Here is an 18968-nt window from a genome sequence, read left to right as displayed (position 1 = left end):
CTGACGACTCTGGGCCGTCAGCAATCTCTGTCTAACCTGCTGTATCTGCTATGTCGTCTCAAGCACTATCTCAGTACTACCCATTACTCTCTGTTCTACCTCTCCCCAACAAATGGGAGTCCGACACCTCCTCCCATACAACAACTCAAAGGGAGGCATACCAATGCTCGAATGGTGGATGTTGTTATAGGAAAACTAAGCCAAAGGTAGATACGTGTCCCAACACACATGCCCGAAGCATGTCTTCGGGCGTCTGAATCGTTCGCTCACTCTGTCCGTCCGTCTGTGGGTGGTAAGTGGTACTGAAATGCAGCCTCGTGCCCAACTCCTCGTGGAACTTCTTCCAGAACCTGGAAGTAAAACGTACATCCCGATCCGATACAATTGAGATCCGCCCCCTACTCGACGAGTTGAGCCTCCAATGCGTCGAGTCCCAGTAAAAAATGCGATATTCTTTATTTAAGATACATGCCAAGAACCGGGTGCTACAAAAATAACTGAATAGGTCTCGACTCCGAATATCAGCTCAACCAGTCACATATACATCAATAGCGATAAATCTCAACAATAACTCATAATACCTAAATTACACTTAGGTCATAGTTGGTCAAAGTCAAAAGTAAAAAAAGTTAACCCAACTATTCACCATATCGTGGCATCCTTGCCACGTCATGGCAACAAATCGACAAAACATACAGTTTTTGGCCAAGTCACCACGTCGTGGCGACCTCAACTACTTTATGGTGACGTGTGTGGACAAATTAAACCACTAAGTCATTTTCTTCAACAACAAGAGCTCCAAGGCTCACATTTGGCCCCTCCTATGGTCTTGATGGGTAAAGTTTCCAAATTTATCCCTCAAACCCTTCCCTAACCCAAAGATCCAACCCTAATCAGTAATGGTAACTTAATGCCTCAAGACTTTCATTAAGCACCAAATCCTTAGAGTTGCACCTCCAAAGTTTCTAGGACGATTTCATACTCCTAAGGGACCTTAAAAAGTCATGGATTTATGCCCTTTCTTGTCCAAAGCATCCTTTTCCAATTTAGTTCAAAAACTAGAGTTTAATGACCAAATCTCCATGTAAGCCACCAAAATGATTACAATTTAGATCCAAGACACAAAATGTTCTTATTGACTTGGAGATTCATAAAGTTGAAAACTGTATGAGATCCCAATACTTATATCCATCCAAACATGGAAAAAGGGGACAAAATCCAAAGATCTAGCAACATGGTAAGAAAAAGGTTGGATCTTGGACACTCACCAAAGTCCAAGAGATATGTTACCTGGAGACTGATGCTTTCCAAGCAACCACCACACCAAGAGCTTCCTTCTCCTTCTAAAAATACCCAGAATAAGCTAACAACTTAAATGGAGAATAGGGTTAGGGTTTATGAGGTTGGGAGTAAGATGGAAGCTGAAACCCTAACCTTAATGTTCCGTATATAGGATCAAAAGCCCGAAACAAAGGTTTTCACTAAAACACTTGTCGTGTCGTGGTGCCTCAAGACCATATCGTTGTAGGTCATTTAAGTCCCGCGATATAAAGCATTATGTCGCGTCGTGGTGATGCTCCACCACGTCGTGGCCACCTCATTTAAAGTAAATACATGAAAGTTTATTGATACCTGGACCGAATGTTACATGAAAATTTACATACGATCTCCGCTCCACTTAGACAACTAGGGCCAGAGTGCAAACCCCTTTGGCCCATGAATTAGAACAAAGTCTTAAAAAGGTAATTACATAAATTTACTTAAAAAGGAATACCTTAATAAAGGATGGACTATCTAAGGTTCAAGTGAGAAGGCTAGCCAAAGCTTGCACCCAAAAAATATATGTTCATGACTCTAAAGAGGGACAAGGCCTAAGCTTAATAGAGCGAGCTCCCAAGCCAAAGCTAAACCACTACGGATAAGAACGAACAACCCCTATCAACCAAAATAGAGCATACTTTGGGTCCAAAAAACTTGCCAAGTAGATAGGAATTATGCTCAATAAGTTCCTAAGGTAAACACGCATAATTTCCGGTACAAAAAACCAACAAATTGAAATACCCCAAAGGCCAACACTAACCTTTAAGAAGAATCCAAACCCAAGATGGCTAACACAAACCACCTGGGATGACAAGTAAAGAAACCTTAAAAAAGAACAACCACAGCGTTATCACCACACATGCAGAAAAAGAAAAAAGAGAGAAGTATGTATTGTTCGTCGGACATTCCCCAGACTTAGAAAAAGGCCATACATGGCCAAAAGCAAAAGAATTGTTATTAAAACTTTTCTTTTAAACATCAAACACAAGTGAATGATCACATACTGAGAGGATTGGATGAAGTTCGGGCTTTGGAGGAGCTACATTCAGGTTGGTTATCTTCAACGTCAGAATCGTTGCATAATCGACGGATGCCTTCCATATCGAGCTCACCAAGATAAAGGTAAGAGGAAAAGTTTGTTTCCATGAAGGCTTTCACAGAAGAGTGCATTGTCAAGGTATGTTCAACAACAATGCTTGGCTTTCCGGGTGTAAACTTCCCGGTAGCAACTTGCTCCCGAATGACTTGTTTGCCACCCTCCACACCGGTAACCATGTACGCCGCCTTCATCTGCCTCACCCCCAAGGATAACTCATCACTCTCCACCAACCGGTCCACCACACAAATGACACCCTTCTAAAGGATCCATGCCACATCCTCCTAAAAAACTTTCCACTTCGACTCCACACCAGCTAATTGCTCGCCTAACAACTTTGCCTCCCTATCCAATACCTCTTTCTCTACCTCTAAGCCCTTAGCATGCTATGAAAGGCGTTCCACCTCCACATCCAATGCTGCTACATGCTCCTCAACAGATGTTTTTCCCCGACCTATAAGTTGTAGCGCTCCTCAAATTTGTGCTTTTCAGCCTTAAGGCCCACCACACACACACACACTCAACTCTTCACGTTCGGCCTTGATAGCAGCGAGCTCCGCCAAATCAGAGCTAATGTGACGAAGGTGCCCAGTGGAAGCTACCAAGTAAGGGGATACATGGGCCACCGTGTATTGCATACTATTGTCCATGTGAGAGTTGGAAAGGAGCTCCGAAGCTTCAATGGTGGCCGGAGGCAATGCATGACGACTCCACTCGTACCCAACCGAATGTTGCGTGAGTAAAGACTCATGAGTGAGCATCCATTATGGGAGAAAGATACCAGGAGGCACCAAAGGTGAAAGGGAGGAGCCAGTAACATCATTATCCTTCATTGGAGATGAAGCAAAAACAGGAGCAATTTGGAAGCCAACCTCTGGCTTCCTCATGAACTCTCCATCACCAAGGTCGTAACCATCCTTTGGTTCTTCTTTTGGTTTAAGAGGCAGTTCAATTGCCTCAATGTCCATCCCCTCCGATAGGTTTGAAGCTTCCTCATCCGGGATGGTAATCAAAACGTCGATCTCCCCCAACAAGAAGTCGACGTTCCGTCTCTTGCGAACACGCTTGCCAATGGTGTTGGCACCAACGTTTAAGGGATAATGACTTAGGAGGGTAATTAGGTTTCCAGTTTGTCCGTATTAGGTCACTAAGGTTTTTTTTTGTGCGTATTAGACCAATATGGTTGTTATTACCATTTAGAAATAGTCCTTTTACCGGTTTTAACCGGTAAAAATGACTATTTGTAAACGGTAATAACAACTATATTGGTCTAATACGCACAAAAAAAACCTTAGTGACCTAATACGGACAAACTGGAAACCTAATTACCCTCCTAAGTCATTAACCCTAAATTTAAGAGACATTGAGAATATATGACCATTAACAGTAAACTAGTTCATTTAGAACTCGCGTCGTCCCATATAACCTGCTACTCCTTTATATGGCGAAACTCTTCATCTATGGTTGTCCCTTTGGGGACATCCGATAAAATTAGAATGACACAGAGAAGATTAGTATGGCCACTGCGCAAGGATGACACACACAAATCGAGAAATGGTCCATTTTTTTAAACCCTTCGTCGTCTTCTTTGGAACCCTAATTCCATTTTCAATTGCTAATAGAGTTCAATTGCAATTCTTACGTTTCGGTAGTTCATCTACTGAAGTCATGATCAAACAACATGTGGATTCCATGGTTAGATTGATCTTCTTGTTGATGTCTTCAACCATTTGTGGCAAGTAAGGGTGATCTTTCTTTTTATAAAGTCTCCTTTAAGTTTTTTACTTTTCCTGTCATTAAGTTTCATGCTTTATAAACTTCCGTTTATGTGTTGTATATAGTATGTATGTGTTTGTTTATGTGCTGATTTTTGATTAATTTTGCAACTTCAGTTTCTTAGTTCATGTTGTGGTTTTGCTTTTTATAAAGTAATTGATAATAGGCATCCTCTGCAAGTCCCTGTTGGTTTTACATTTTCAGTTGTTATCAAATGTAGACATTGATGCAAGTCCCTGTTGGTTTTACATTTTCAGTTGTTATCAAATGTAGACATTGATGGGAGGTATCAAAGTGAGATTGTATTTGTACATATGGATGTGTTCATGTAAACATTTAAATGAAAAAAAAGAAGTTATTGATAAAATGTTGCATATTTATGTAATGGAGATCATCAATCATATGAGTTTTTGGACTTAGAAGTTCTGGAAGGGTTGTGAGATAAGTTTAAATGAAAGCAACTATTTTCATTCAATCAAGTCAGTCACATTGATTAGTAAGCATGTTTTCTAAATAATTAGGGTTAATGACATAGGAGGGTAATTAGGTTTCCAGTTTGTTCGTATTAGGTCACTAAGATTTTTTTGTTCGTATTAGACTAATATGGTTGTTATTACCGTTTAGAAATAGTCATTTTTACCAGTTAAAACCGGTAAAATGACTATTTTTAAACGGTAATAACAACCATATTGGTCTAATACGCACAAAAAAACCTTAGTGACCTAATACGGACAAACTGGAAACCTTATTACCCTCCTAAGTCATTATCCCAAATCTGAAAGAAATAACAAATGGCAAAATCAATTTAATTTATTAGGGTGAAATTTACAAACCACGAAACATATAAGGCTAAGTTTGGCGTACTAGCTGAAAAGCTAGCTGTTAGTTGAAAAGTTAGCTGATAGCTGAAAAGCTAGCTGATAAAAAATAACATTTGGTAAAACTAGTTGAAAAGCTAGCTGAAATATATAAAATTACATAAAAAGACATGTAAGAGTATGTGTTTCTATAATTAATTATGGGGTGTATTTGGAAAATTTTTAAAAAGCTCCTAAAAAGCTACTCTAAGGCTGTGTTTGGTGCGCCATAGCTAGCTGATAAGCTAGCTTATTTTTCGAGCTTTTTTATATTGTCGTGTTTGGTAAACCAAAAAGTAGCTTTTAAGCTAGCTTTTTGAAAAGCTACTTAGACTAGCTTTTTATGAGTTTTTTTAAAATTTTCCAAATACACCCCTTAATTAATTATAGAAACACATACTCCTACATGTTCTTTTATGTAATTTTATATATTTCAGCTAGTTTACCAAACATTATTTTTTATCAGCTAGCTTTTTAGCTATCAACTAGTTTTTTATTTAACAGCTAGCTTTTCAGCTATAAGCTAGCTTTTCAGCTAACATCTAGCTTTTCAGCTAGTCAGGGGCGGACGCAGGATTTTACAGTAGGGATTGCACAGTAGAGTTAGGGGTTGCACGGTAGTAGAAAAAATAAAAATTTCAAAAATTTTCAAAAAATTTTCCACTGTGGCCGGAAAAGTTAAGGGATGCCGGTGCCACCGTGAACCACCCTAGGTCCGCCCCTGCAGCTAGTACGCCAAACATAGCCTAAGTAGTTTTTCAAAAAGCTAGCTTATAAGCTACTTTTTGGTTTATCAAACACGACAACATAAAAAAGCTAAAAAAAAAAAAGTAGCGGTGGCACGCAAAAAAAAGCCTAAGTCTAAATGTCTAATTGGGAATTCGGATATTTATGAATCGGTTCGGGTTCTCATTTGATCCGACTGTACCTCCATCCCAATTTCTTCGCTAATCGCCACTAGTATGAGTATCCACGGTCCATGTCTGCCCAAATTTCAATTCGTTTCAACATCGTTTCTCCAAATATAGCAAGAATTCCCGCCGCTTACCAAGTCAATTCTTCCAGCTACATTTGATTTGATTGCACCTTCCCGTGATTATTGATCATCAATCATAGCAATCACTGTACACTTTCGAGTTTACTTCACCAGAAACCGATCCGATCGCCACCGGGAAAGATGAAAACCAGGGGCAAAATAGGCGGCGGAGGTGGATTAATCGGTGGGTGGTCTAGTCTCGGTAGTCTCGGTTTACCTGCCGTATTTCTCTTATGCATCTTCTTCTTCTTCTTGGGATTCTTCGGCTCTTCTCTATTCTCTCAACAGGTTCCTCTTTTGTCTCCCCTAATTTTACATTTCCGAAGCTGTAATCGGATTCACTGTATCTGTAATTATGCTAATTGTAAAGTAAATCATTGACTAACAGGTTGACACTGAATCTAGTTTACACCCTAAACCTAGGATCCTTAGTGAAAAAGGATACGATCCGTTGCCTCAAGGCGATTCGGGTGATGATTTCTTCACCACTATTCCTTTTCAGGTGCTTTTCTCTTGTTTCATTGTTCAAACTTTAGCTTAATTGAAGCTATTCCAAATATCTGCCATGATAAAAGTCGTCAAATCGGGACATTTGACATTTCTGTGCAATTTTGATAGTATGATTCATATTATTGTTAGATTTTAAGCTGGAAACCTCGAGCACTATACTTTCCCGATTTCGCAACCCCACAACAATGTGAAAGCATAATCAAAATGGCTAAAGTAAAACTCGCTCCTTCAACATTGGCTTTACGCAAAGGAGAAACAGCTGAAAACACAAAAGGAATTAGAACAAGGTATGCATAAACTGATAAAAGTCAAGAACAATAAGAAATCTCTTGGTTTTCTTACAGAATTATCTTTCTAATCTTTTTTCAAAACCAGTTCTGGCATGTTCATAAGTTCATCTGAAGATAAAACAGGGATCTTGGATCTCATTGAGAAGAAACTCGAAAAGGCTACAATGATTCCAAGAAGTCATGGAGAGGTACTCATTACTCATTACTCATTACAATTTAGAAAATTTCATATCAAATTGATACAAAAATTTGGTTTATTTTTCAGTCATTCAATGTTCTAAGATATGAAATCGGACAGAGGTATAATTCACATTATGATGCTTTCAACCCCACTGAGTATGGCCCACAAAAGAGTCAACGGGTAAGTGACTTAATAATGGTATAATGGTATTGTTAAATTACTTTTTGGAATTCTAATTATAATGTTTTTCTTGTGTATAGATTGCTTCTTTCTTGCTGTATTTATCTGATGTGGAAGAAGGTGGAGAAACCATGTTTCCATTTGAAGTAAGTTGTGTTCTTCTGTATTTTGCAAATTTGTTAAATAATTATTGATTATTTTGATCTAATAATAATAATAATCTAATAATAATACACAGAATGGTGAAAACGCGGATACAAATTATGATTTCAGAAAATGTATCGGGTTAAAAGTAAAACCACGAAAGGGTGATGGGCTTTTATTTTATTCTTTATACCCAAATGGTACTATTGATCCGGTGAGTTCATTTTTTTTATATACTAAAAAATTGGCTAAAATATATTTATTTATATTTTGGTTTTTTCTTTTTTTTTGAAATTTGTTAAACATGAATGGATGCAGACATCGCTACATGGGAGTTGTGCTGTGGTTAAAGGCCAAAAATGGGTGGCTACAAAATGGCTTAGAAATGAAGAAGAATACGATTAGTGTGACTTTTAACATCTTTTTAATATGAGATTTTATCACGTCTTTGTTAATCTCTCAACATATATAAATGTACATTTTTAATGTATTACTTTTAAGTTATGTGAAAGCTTAATTAGTATCTTGAATTAGTGGAGGATGTAATTTTGAGATTGTAGAGTTATTGTCTTTTTGGTATTGTACTTTTTGTTTTGTCAAATATTTTAATTATGATTACTTAAGATGTTATAAGGTTGAAGTAATCAAGATAAAGAAAATATTATAAAATTTGGATGACCTTCACTAACGAAATGGCTCAAATATAATGGTTTTTCTATATATGCTTAAAATATAAGAAAATCCAATATAGTTCCATCGGTTTATCGACTTATTAGTGATTAAATAGTTATACTTCTTATTCTGACTATTTGGAAAAATGTTATTTCGGTTTATAAAATTAGGTTAAAATATGTAAAAAGATAATCTTAATGACCATATTATTGATTTAGCAAATAAGTAATTATCTTTTATTGATTTAACCAATAAAAAATTATTTGTGGTGATAAATTGTTATATATTGTTTACAAAAAAAAAAAAAAAAAAAAAAATCTCAACTTTCACTCAAGTTTAAGATTAAGGTAAAATATGTAAAAGCATAAATGTAGTTTCACCAACTAAACTATTATCTTTTATTTATGGGTTAATGTCAATGTTACGTAAGTAAGTTTTTCGAATTGTTTTAAATAGTCATTCATCTTATTTTCTTGCTTTCTAGGGGCTTAAAGTGGATTTGTTGGGTTTAAAATGTTCATTTTTAAATTTGGCCATGTAACGTGTCATATAGGATTGGGTTTTGTTGTAGGAGAATCCATCTCCAATCCTCCCCCTTTTCAACAACAAACACCAACGTCTGATAATGAATCTTTGATCCTCCACGTTTTCGACCTCATACTTTCATAATGCAGAACTAATAATTATGAAGATTTCATCCAAATTTTATCAAGTTCTTGGTTTATAATTGAGTTTTGTCGCAGATCATAGGTTTTTCCCTAAATTATGTTGATTTTTTTAGAACGACATTGGAATTAAAAACAAACTAGGAAGAAGCTAGACCAATATACAAAAAGTTCAAGCCATTTTGGGAGAAATCAACCAATGATCCCAAGAAAAATTAGCTTTTCTATATCTATTAGAAATCCAGAAATAGGAAAAATAACATATATATTATAAAAAATCTCATCTTTTTTAGGGTTGACCGCTCGAAATAATAGTTTATGTCGAAAATCTCATAAAACCCAAAACGTGGTAGCTATAACCCTTTCAAATCTGGTCTTGTTTTTCTTGTCAAAAGATAAAGAATCAGCCAAATTCAGAATAAAAGAAACCGAAAAATCACATTGAATAATCACATTCCACCATATAGCACTCTTTCTCCACATCGTCATTAGAAGACAACAAGAAGCAAACAAATGCTCAGTGGATTCACCAACTTGAGAACAAATAGGACACCACAAAGAATGAAGATCGATTCCTTTATCTCTATGGTTTAATCGGGTAGGGATTCTATCCCTCTCAATTCTCCAAATAAGAATATTAACCTTTATGGGGATAAGATTATTCCATCTAGTGACGATATTAGAACCGGTCAACAAGAAGGAATCAAAAAGTTTTCTAGAAGAAGAAACCGAGAAAACTCCATTCACATCTAGATCCCACACAATACGATTAGGGGCCTCCGAAAACACATAATTGTGCAACATAGAACATAACTCAATCCATTGAGTATTAGGGACTCCCAATCTAGGCAATCTACCAAACACATCCAATAACTTATCCAATGACTTCCGATAAGCAATCAACGCTCTTGGAGAAGGATCAAGCACGAAAAATTTGGGAAATTGATCCTTAAGAGACCCCATTCCAATCCAAGTGTCAAGCCAAAATCGAGTTTTTAACCCGTTACCCACCTGGTTACGATAATTATCTTCTAAATAGCAATACTACCCACAACAACTTTAATCAAAGTCAGACGACCAAAAATAGAAAGAAGCTTAGCCTTCCAAGTAGAAAGTTTGTTGATAAATCTGTCAATCAAAGGTTTCCAAGAAGCAACTTTATTCATTTGAGTGTCTCCGGATTGACTTCCATTGTTTAAAATTATTTTTAAGGAACTGAAGTTTCTTCTTAAAAATAACCATTTCATTACTCTCACCCACCACTGGAATATCCCAAGAATCTTTAACAACCTTATCAATACCATCAATCTCCAACCACGAATGAAAAAAACGAAAGGGAAAAGGACCATAATCCACATATTAATCGAAAAGAATAATAGGATTATGATCAGGTAAACCCTTCTCAAGAACCAAAGCCTAAGTAGAGGGAAACTCATCAAAAAAAAAAAACTTTATATGAGGTAATACTAATACGATCATCCTCTTCAAAATTCAAATTTGGGTCTTCAAAACGATTGTTATCCTCCACATTAATAGAAACAAACTCGTTAAAAGATGGAGACCATCCCATGACTTCTTTGGCTCGCATAGTAAAAACTGAATCATCCACCATAATTGGCATCTCTTCTGAAATAATTCGCATATTTTGAGTCTCCACCAAAATCCTTAGACTAGACAAATTAAGTCCCAATGTTTCATCTATATGACGAATGATACCTCACTTTGATGCTACTTTTGAAAAATTCGACTTAGACCATACACAAAGAGGCATTCCTTCAATGTCAAGCAAAAGTAATCGTTCCTTAGGAACAAAATCACGGGAACAATCAAGAAATTGATGAAACCAACCACATGCCACTTCATTGCTGCGAAAATTATAACATATTTGTTGTGAAGGAAATTCCAGCATTAACGACATACCTCCCACAAATTTACAGTCAACATCAGGGAAACCTTGAGCTTTACACATATTCTCCAAGACAAGCAACATGGAAAATTCTTTAAGTTTTCCTAGAACCACCATATTTGAAAATTTATGATCAAGACTAAAATCACCAGATTTTAATTGCATGACCTCATCAGAAACTTTGGTAACCACGTACTTAACCTTGGGCACGGCAATACTAGCTAGCATAAGTTGTATGATTATTTCCTTTGTTTGCTTGTTGATTAAATTGAGAGCCGTGGGTGAATTACTGAAGAAACAAACAACTTATAAGAGTCCAATTAAATGTCACAAATATTGCGGGTGAGAGCATCCACATATTTAACCCTAATGAACCTGATAAAAGCAAAACATTTCCCTAGTTTCGAGAGTTTCTTGGAGATAAAAACTGTAACATCCTGAAATCTACGACCAAAAATTTTATTTTTTATTTAATAATTAGAAAACCATTTGTCTAAAAACATGATAATACTATCTCATATCAAAACCAACGTATCAATAGTCAAAACATGTCATGACAAAATAATATCAAAGTATGAATCCCATAGATCTCATATGCAGAAATCCTGGTGTGATGTGCTGCAGTCATGTCGGCTCCTTTCCCTTCGAAGAGAAAGTACCTGAAACCAAAACTAAAACCCGTAAGCACAAAGCTTAGTAAGTTCCCCCATCATACCACATACAATATAATAAACATACTGCCAGGCATATCTGGGTGCCCGACTTACCCTGCTGAGCATATCTGGGTGCTCAACCTACCTTGTTCGGCATACCGAGGTGCCCGACATACCCCTGTCAAGCATATCTGGGTGCTCGACCTACCATCCGGTCTATTTGAACCGGTTACGAGGACTATTTCACCGCTACCACTACCACATAATAACATAACATAACATACTATCAGGCATATCACGGTGCCTGACCTACCCTCCGGTTTATCTCAACCGGCTACGGGGTCTAACCTAACCCCTACTACTATCACATAATATCATAGCATACGAGCATGTAAAGCATAACATATAGTGACATACCAGAAAATTATCACAAAGACAATCATCTCAACTATAATCAACTACTAGTGGGCCGACATTAGTGCCTTCGACCCACTTCTACTGGAAGGTAACTCACCTCAAATGCTGTAAAGTAGCTGAACTGTCCTCGGTTCTGAAATCTGCCCCACTCAAACTCATACACATAAAGATTTCTTTAGTTACCTCTTTTCATGCTCATAACCCCTTAAGGGTCAAATTTGGTCAAAGTCAAAGTCAAGGTCAACACCCTAGTCAAAGTCAACGTTCCGAGTTGACTCAATTCGCCAAGTCGACCCATCTACTCTTCGAGTTCCATAAATCCGAAAACTCTGAACTCGCGATCCAACCCGTCGAGTTCTTCCTCTCCATGGTATCGGGAGTTTCCCATTCTACTTGTCGAGTCATCCTTGAACTCGTCGAGTTTTCCCTTTTACAAAAGCGGGGCATTTCAACCTAACTCGTCGAGTTCCTTTAAGGACTCAACAAGTTCTTTAGACTATTGAGCCAACATAATAGATTAAGCTCCTATCCTTCATATCCAAACTCCATACTTCATCTACATAATAGAAATGCCCCTTTAAGGGTAAAGTTTCCAACTTTACTCGTTGATAGTCCTTCTTAATGGGTTTAGCTCAAACCCTAGCCCTTTAAGACTTAGATCTTGGTCCAAAAGCCATAATACTCCAAACCAAAGTATGAAAACTGAGATCTAGGCCCTAGACACCAAATGAACACGTAAAGTCTAAGACTTTCCCTCTATGCATGGCCTTTTGGGGCTTAAAAGACCAAAATGACACCTTAAAGCTTGCATGGGGCTTCCATATATGGCCATAAAGTTTGCACCTTTATGCCATGAAACCCCTTCTAGACCACAAATTTGAAAGGTAAATCACTTGGGACGTCCATTTCCAAAGGAGCAAGCTACTTGGACAAAAAACTCAGCAAAAGTGGAGATAAGAGATCTAAGCACACAATGGACATGTTCGACTTCACAAAGAACACAAAAAAATGACACCAAAACACTCAAAGTGGATTAGGGTTTCGTGGCTAGGGTTCGGTTTATAGAGGCTGCAAATGAGGCCAACCTTTGGAGGTTAAGGTGTTTAAATAAGGTGCAAGACCGTGAAATTAGGGTTTCACTCTGCCAGAACTACTCGTCTGTCACATCCCAAAACCGAGAACGGCGGAATACATTCTGGGGTGGAGGACGTCATGTACAGTATCATAATAATTGCATAATAGTAAAAACAAGCGACAACAACCAATGCATTTATATAGTAAGTTTAATTACAAGCGTGTTCTGTATAGTTTGATAGACACCAAAAGTATAACAAAATAAAAGATGGGTCTTGTATATGCTCCATCTTCTCCAAAAGCTGCACCAGTACCTGTCTATCTTTGACCTGAGGATACAAGTTATTTTGAAAATGAGTATCAGCATAAATCTGGTGAGTTCATAAGAGTTTAGTGTCGTTGTTTGTGTAAAAGTGTTTACAAACATGTAAAAAACTGAAATTTATGTTTACGAGTAGTAGAAATCCCTAGAAAATCCTATATTTTCCAGAAATGTACATTTATATGTTAAACCCTTTGAGTGTGTAAAAAGTATTATTATTGAAACCTTCAGTTATAATAATAAAGTAACTCCTCATGTAACCAAACTGAATGATAATAGAGAACCCGATGACCTTCCCGGTCATACGTAGTGTAGTGATGTAGTGCCACCCCTGGGCCTTGTCGGCTCGGACTGTAGGTAACAGTTGGGATGTAATAGCGTTCGTCCTGTATAGATCTATACATATAGCGTTGCTTTCCTTTCGAGAAGCCTTGGTCACATGGTGTAAGCACGGTAGAGTGCCTTATAGAGGGATAGTGTGTTATACTCTGGATTAGTGTATTCTTTTGTGTTATAGTATACTAGACTTTTAGTATAGTACATAGAGTGTTCTCTTATACATGCATTAACTTGTAATAATAGTAGTTATAATGAGTATAGTAGTAGTAAAGGTAACGAGCAGTAGTCTTAACTATACCTTTTATAGTTAACTAGAGTGTATGATTTCATGCCTTTGAATAACAAAGGTATTGAATAAGATGAAGACTTTCATATCTAACACAAATATATATGATATATAACTAAGAAATCAACGACAGTCGGACGGACAACAGATACCCTAAGACCACATCAAACAAGAACACGAAATAAGGCGAGCTATCGGTCCTAAGTCCTTCAAGTCTTACTTATATAAATATATTAGTGTAGATATATTTTAAAAGAAAAGTAGTTTAAACACAGTTTTGAAAATAGTTTAACAACAATTTAACCTTAAAATGCATTTGATAATTATTTAAAACAATTTTATTGTTAAGTAGCTAAAAGTATAGAAAAATCCATTTTTTATGGTAAGTTATGAATCACATATGATTTGATAATAAAACTTGTAGCATTATACTTGTATTTCCCCCTAAAACATGTAAAAACATTTAAAAAGGTTCATTAAGGGGTATGAACTCACCTGCAATGATTAGATCGGGTGGAAGTGTCGGATGAGCGTTTGGTGTCAAGTAAAGACTTGTACACCCTTTATGACCCTAGTAACATATGAAGACATATGTTTACAAGTAATTAGTGATTTAAACTCTAATTAAACACATATAGATATCCTAATGTGAATAAAGCTCTATGGTTGAGTGCTAGAAGGCTAATGGGTTTCAAGGAAGATGTTTTAGGCCTCACTATGGAGTTTACTCCTCACAAACCCACCATGGGTGCGTTTACGGCTGGGAGACCACCTCCCCCATGAGTTTACAAACGTAAACTCATGGGAGGAGTGTAATTGATTGATTTCAAGCCCCTTGTGGTTCTAGAAGGGATTCCAAGGCAATATACAAGGTTATAGGGGTGTTTAAGGTTCCAAAAGAGCACTCCCTTGGAGTTTACGGTCCTAGGACCACTCCTTGAGATTTTACGGTAGTAAACCCCATGGCTTAGGCCGTGAACTCTTGGACACCCTCCATTCTTTGATTTTGAGGTCCTTGGTTCATTCCTAACAATTTCTAGTGAGGGTATAAGGCTTTTTAGGGGTTTAAAGGTTCATTTGGCATGGTTTAAGGGAGTTTACGGTCTAAGCATATGCTTGGGCCGTAAACTCTTGTTTACCCTTCAAATGATAAGATTTAGGTGTTCCAAGTCCGAAATTGTAAATCCTTAAGTCATATCTAAGCCTAAATGTGGTTTGGAAAGGTTTTGAGGCTTGATTTGCATGTTTAGAGGGAGTTTACGGCCTAAGGAGGTTCTTGGGCCGTAAACCCTCTTTCAAGCACTCAAACTTGTTGATTCATGACTCAAACACTTCTAGGTTAAATCCAAAAACTAGTTTCTAAGCCTAAAGGGGAGAATTTGTGCATTTTTGGCATCTTTTTGGGGGTTTACGGCCTAAGGATGCTCTTAGGCCGTAAACTCCTTATATTAGGCGTTCTATAATGATTTTCAAGCCATAAAAACAAGTAATGATGTTTAGAACAAGTTAGGGTAAGGGAACTTACGTTTTGGAGGCGGAAATTTGCGGTTTTGGGATGAAATCGGACTTAAGGAGAGAGAGTAGAGAGAAAGAGTGTCTAGTGTGGTAAAAAGGCCCAAAGGAGTGTCCACTCTCCCTTATATAGGGCTTGTGTGTTGTACCTGGTATACAACTACCCGATACTTATGTTTAACGAGTTTTAAAGTTTTACCCGGTTTAATAGTCGTAATTAAAAATAAACTTTTTCCAACTAAATGGCAAGGTAATTCACGTGTTTTTATTTATTTCATTACGACGATAAAAACATAAAATGAAAATAAAATAAAACGTTTATTGATTTGTTGACCCCAAATTAACGGAACTTTTATAAAATAAAATATTCTTTTAACGGAAACGGGTTATAACGATGGAATAAATTTTGGGTTGTCACATCATCCCCCCATTAAGGAAATTTCGTGCCGAAATTTAGAATTCAAGCAGCTAAGTTATTACAGTACTACTAAGCAAAGAGATGGGGATATTTGAGTTTTATTTGATCCTCACGCTCCCAAGTGAATTCCGGTCCTCGTTTGGCATTCCATCGAACCTTCACAATTGGGATGCGAATTTGTTTCGTTCGTTTAACCTCCAGGTCCATAATCTCCGCAGGCTCTTCCACGAAGTTGAGGCTCTCGTTGACTTCGACCTCGTCGAGTGGGATTACAAGAGTCTCGTCGGACAGGCATGTCTTCAGGTTTGAGACATGGATAGTAGGATGTATGTTACTTAGCTCGTGGGGTAGGTTGAGTTTGTAAGCTACGGGGCCGATTCTAGCGAGAATCTCGAAAGACCCTATGTACATTGGATTCAGTTTTCCACGCTTTCCAAAGCGTATCGAGCCCTTCCAGGGTGAGACTTTCAAAAGGACTCTGTCTCCCACCTGGAATTCCAAAGGTTTTCTTCGTTTGTCTGCGTAGCTTTTCTGTCGATCCCTAGCGGTCTTCAATCGTTCGCGAATCTGTACAATCTTTTCAGTCGATTCTCGAATGATCTCCGGACCCGTGAGAGTGCTGTCAGGAACTCGTCCTTTAGCTAACTGAGTGTCACCCACCTCAGCCCAACACAGAGGGGATCTGCACTTCCGGCCGTAGAGGGCTTCAAATGGAGCTACCTTGATGCTCGTATGATAACTATTGTTGTAGGAAAACTCCACAAGGGGTAAGTGTGTATCCCATGCTTTACCAAAGTTGATCACACAGGCTCGCAGAATATCCTCTAAGGTTTGGATCGTCTTCTCACTTTGTCCGTCAGTCTGCGGATGGTAGGCTGTACTCATGTCCAGCCTCGTCCCTAATGCGTTTTGTAGTGATTGCCAAAATCTTGAAGTAAACCTACTATCTCTATCAGAGACAATAGATACAGCGACACCATGCAGCCGAACTATTTCCTTAATGTATGTTCTTGTGAGTTTCTCCATCTTGTCTGTTTCTATGATGGGTAGGAAGTGTGCGGACTTGGTCAATCTATCGAAGACGACCCATATGGTATCCAGCCCACTCGTCGACTTGGGTAGCTTAGTTATGAAATCCATAGTGATCCACTCCCACTTCCACTCCAGTATCTCCGGTTGTTGGAGAAGACCTGATGGCTTCTGGTATTCGACCTTGACCTTTGCGCAAGTAAGGCATTTACTTACGAAGGTAGCAATCTTTGCTTTCATGTTAGGCCACCAGTATAGCTTTTTGATATCCAGATACATCTTATCTGAACCTAGGTGAACGGAGTATTGAGTGTTGTGTGCTTCCTTCATGACCAAGTCTCTGAAACCACCGTGGCACGGCGTCCAGATTCGGTCCATGAGATAATAGGCTCCGTCACCCTTGACCTCCACGTTCTTATCCATTCCACGTAGGGATTCTCCAGCCACATTCTCAGGCTTTAAAGCTTCGAGCTGAGCCTCCTTAATCTGTACGGATAGATGTGAATGGATAGTCATTGTTAACGCATTGACCCTTCGACCATAATACTCTTTTTTACTTAGGGCGTCTGCTACTACATTGGCATTTCCCGGGTGATAATGAATCTCGCAGTCGTAATCATTGAGTAGTTCGACCCACCGTCGTTGTCTCATATTGAGCTCCTTCTGGTTCAGTATGTGTTGGAGGCTTTTATGGTCAGTGTATATTATGCTCTTCGTTCCATACAAGTAATGTCTGCAGATCTTTAGAGCAAATACAACTGCCGTTAACTCGAGGTCGTGCATGGTGTAGTTAACCTAATGTGTCTTCAACTGCCTTGAGGCATAGGTGATGACCTTACCTCGTTGCATTAAGACACAACCGAGCCCTTGGTTCGATGCATCACAGTATACCACAAAATCTTATGTCCCTTCGGGAAGGGATAATACCGGTGCGGTGCATAAGGCTCGCTTCAGGGTCTGGAATGCCTTCTCCTGTTTCTCTTCCCAGTCAAATGTCACGCCTTTCTGTGTCAATGTGGTAAGAGGTTTCGCAATCCAAGAGAAGTTCTGAATGAATCTGCGGTAGTAGCCAGCGAGGCCTAGAAATTGACGAATTTCTATAGGCGTCTTTGGTGCTGAACAGTTCTCGATAGCTTTAATCTTTGATGGGTCCACGTGGATTCCTTCCTCACTAACCACGTGTCCTAAGAATATAACTCTTCGGATCCAAAATTCGTACTTAGAGAACTTCGCGTATAACTTCTTCAATCGTAGGGTTTCTAGGACTCGTCGTAGATGATTCCTGTGTTCTTCCTCACTCAGAGAGTAGACGAGTATATCATCAATAAAGACGATGACGAACTGATCTAAGTATGGACGACACACTCTATTCATCAATTCCATGAACACTGCGGGTGCATTAGTCAGTCCAAAGGGCATCACTACGAACTCGTAGTGCCCGTAACGAGTTCGGAAGGCTGTCTTCAGAACATCCTGCTCAAGCACTCGTAACTGGTGATACCCGGACATAAGATCAGTCTTGGAAAAGTAACTCACCCCTTGCATTTGGTTGAATAGGTCGTCTATGCGGGGAAGAGGGTAACGATTTTTGACCGTGAGTTTGTTGAGCTCCCTATAATCGATGCACATACGGAACGATCCGTCTTTCTTCTTCATGAACAAGACTGGAGCTCCCCAGGGTGAGAAGCTCGGTCTTATAAGGCCCTTGCTGAGCAGCTCGTTAAGTTGACCGGGCAGTTCTTGCATCTCTGCAGGCACTAAATGATAGGGCGACTTAGCTACAGGGGTAGTTACTGGGACTAAGTCAATTCTGAACTCAACCTGACGTTTGGGAGGTAAACCAGGAAGCTCCTCTGGAAGGACATCGGGGAAGTCGCATACAACAGGGATGTATTCTAGATCTTTCGCTTTCTGGCTTGTGTCGACGACGTGTGCATGGAAGGCGCGATATTCCTTACGCAAGTATTTCTGGGCTTGAATACTTGAGATGATACGAAGGCTCGTACCGGGTTTGTCTCCGTAGATCAACAGAGTTTCATTATTCGATGGATTTAGGCAGATGGCTTTGTCGAAGCACAGGATGTCAGCGCGATGAAGTCTCAACCAGTCCATGCCAACAATGACATCGAGACTCTTGATCGAGACTGGTATGAGGTTGATTGGGAACGAATGATCGTCTAACGTGAGGGTACAACCTATGTAAATTTCGTTAGAGCTTTCGGTCTTTCTGTTAGCCATTTCTACGATGAATGTTTCTTTTAGTGGTTGTGGGGGTTGCTTAAGTA

At 38.6% G+C, this 18968-nt stretch overlaps 1 protein-coding gene and 1 non-coding gene across 2 annotated transcripts; both read left to right on the top strand.

The window, feature by feature from the left end:
• Positions 1-3882: 3882 nt before the first annotated feature.
• On the top strand, positions 3883-3985 carry LOC145103366 (U6 spliceosomal RNA). The gene has a single exon (XR_013706460.1). It is a non-coding gene; the product is annotated as a U6 spliceosomal RNA (small nuclear RNA).
• Positions 3986-5979: 1994 nt separating this feature from the next.
• On the top strand, positions 5980-7923 carry LOC145097523 (putative prolyl 4-hydroxylase 9). The gene is made up of 8 exons (XM_079035099.1): positions 5980-6373; positions 6474-6587; positions 6725-6882; positions 6971-7073; positions 7151-7246; positions 7327-7392; positions 7485-7604; positions 7709-7923. The coding sequence occupies exons 1-8, from the start codon at positions 6227-6229 to the stop codon at positions 7793-7795; spliced, it is 891 nt and encodes a 296-aa protein (XP_078891225.1). The 5' UTR covers positions 5980-6226; the 3' UTR covers positions 7796-7923.
• The last annotated feature ends 11045 nt before the right edge of the window (positions 7924-18968 follow it).

This window comes from Lactuca serriola, chromosome 4, assembly GCF_051521515.1.
Source record: "Lactuca serriola cultivar US96UC23 chromosome 4, Lser_US96UC23_V15, whole genome shotgun sequence".
Classification (NCBI taxonomy): domain Eukaryota; kingdom Viridiplantae; phylum Streptophyta; class Magnoliopsida; order Asterales; family Asteraceae; genus Lactuca; species Lactuca serriola.
This window is presented reverse-complemented; position numbering and strand designations above follow the sequence as displayed.

Bases quoted from the DNA above. Each gene is read 5' to 3' on its own strand.
- LOC145097523 (XM_079035099.1), top strand. From the start codon at position 6,227: ATGAAAACCAGGGGCAAAATAGGCGGCGGAGGTGGATTAATCGGTGGG. The intron at 6,374-6,473 runs GTTCCTCTTTTG...ATTGACTAACAG, and splicing joins CTTCTCTATTCTCTCAACAG to GTTGACACTGAATCTAGTTT. The intron at 6,883-6,970 runs GTATGCATAAAC...TTTCAAAACCAG, and splicing joins ACAAAAGGAATTAGAACAAG to TTCTGGCATGTTCATAAGTT.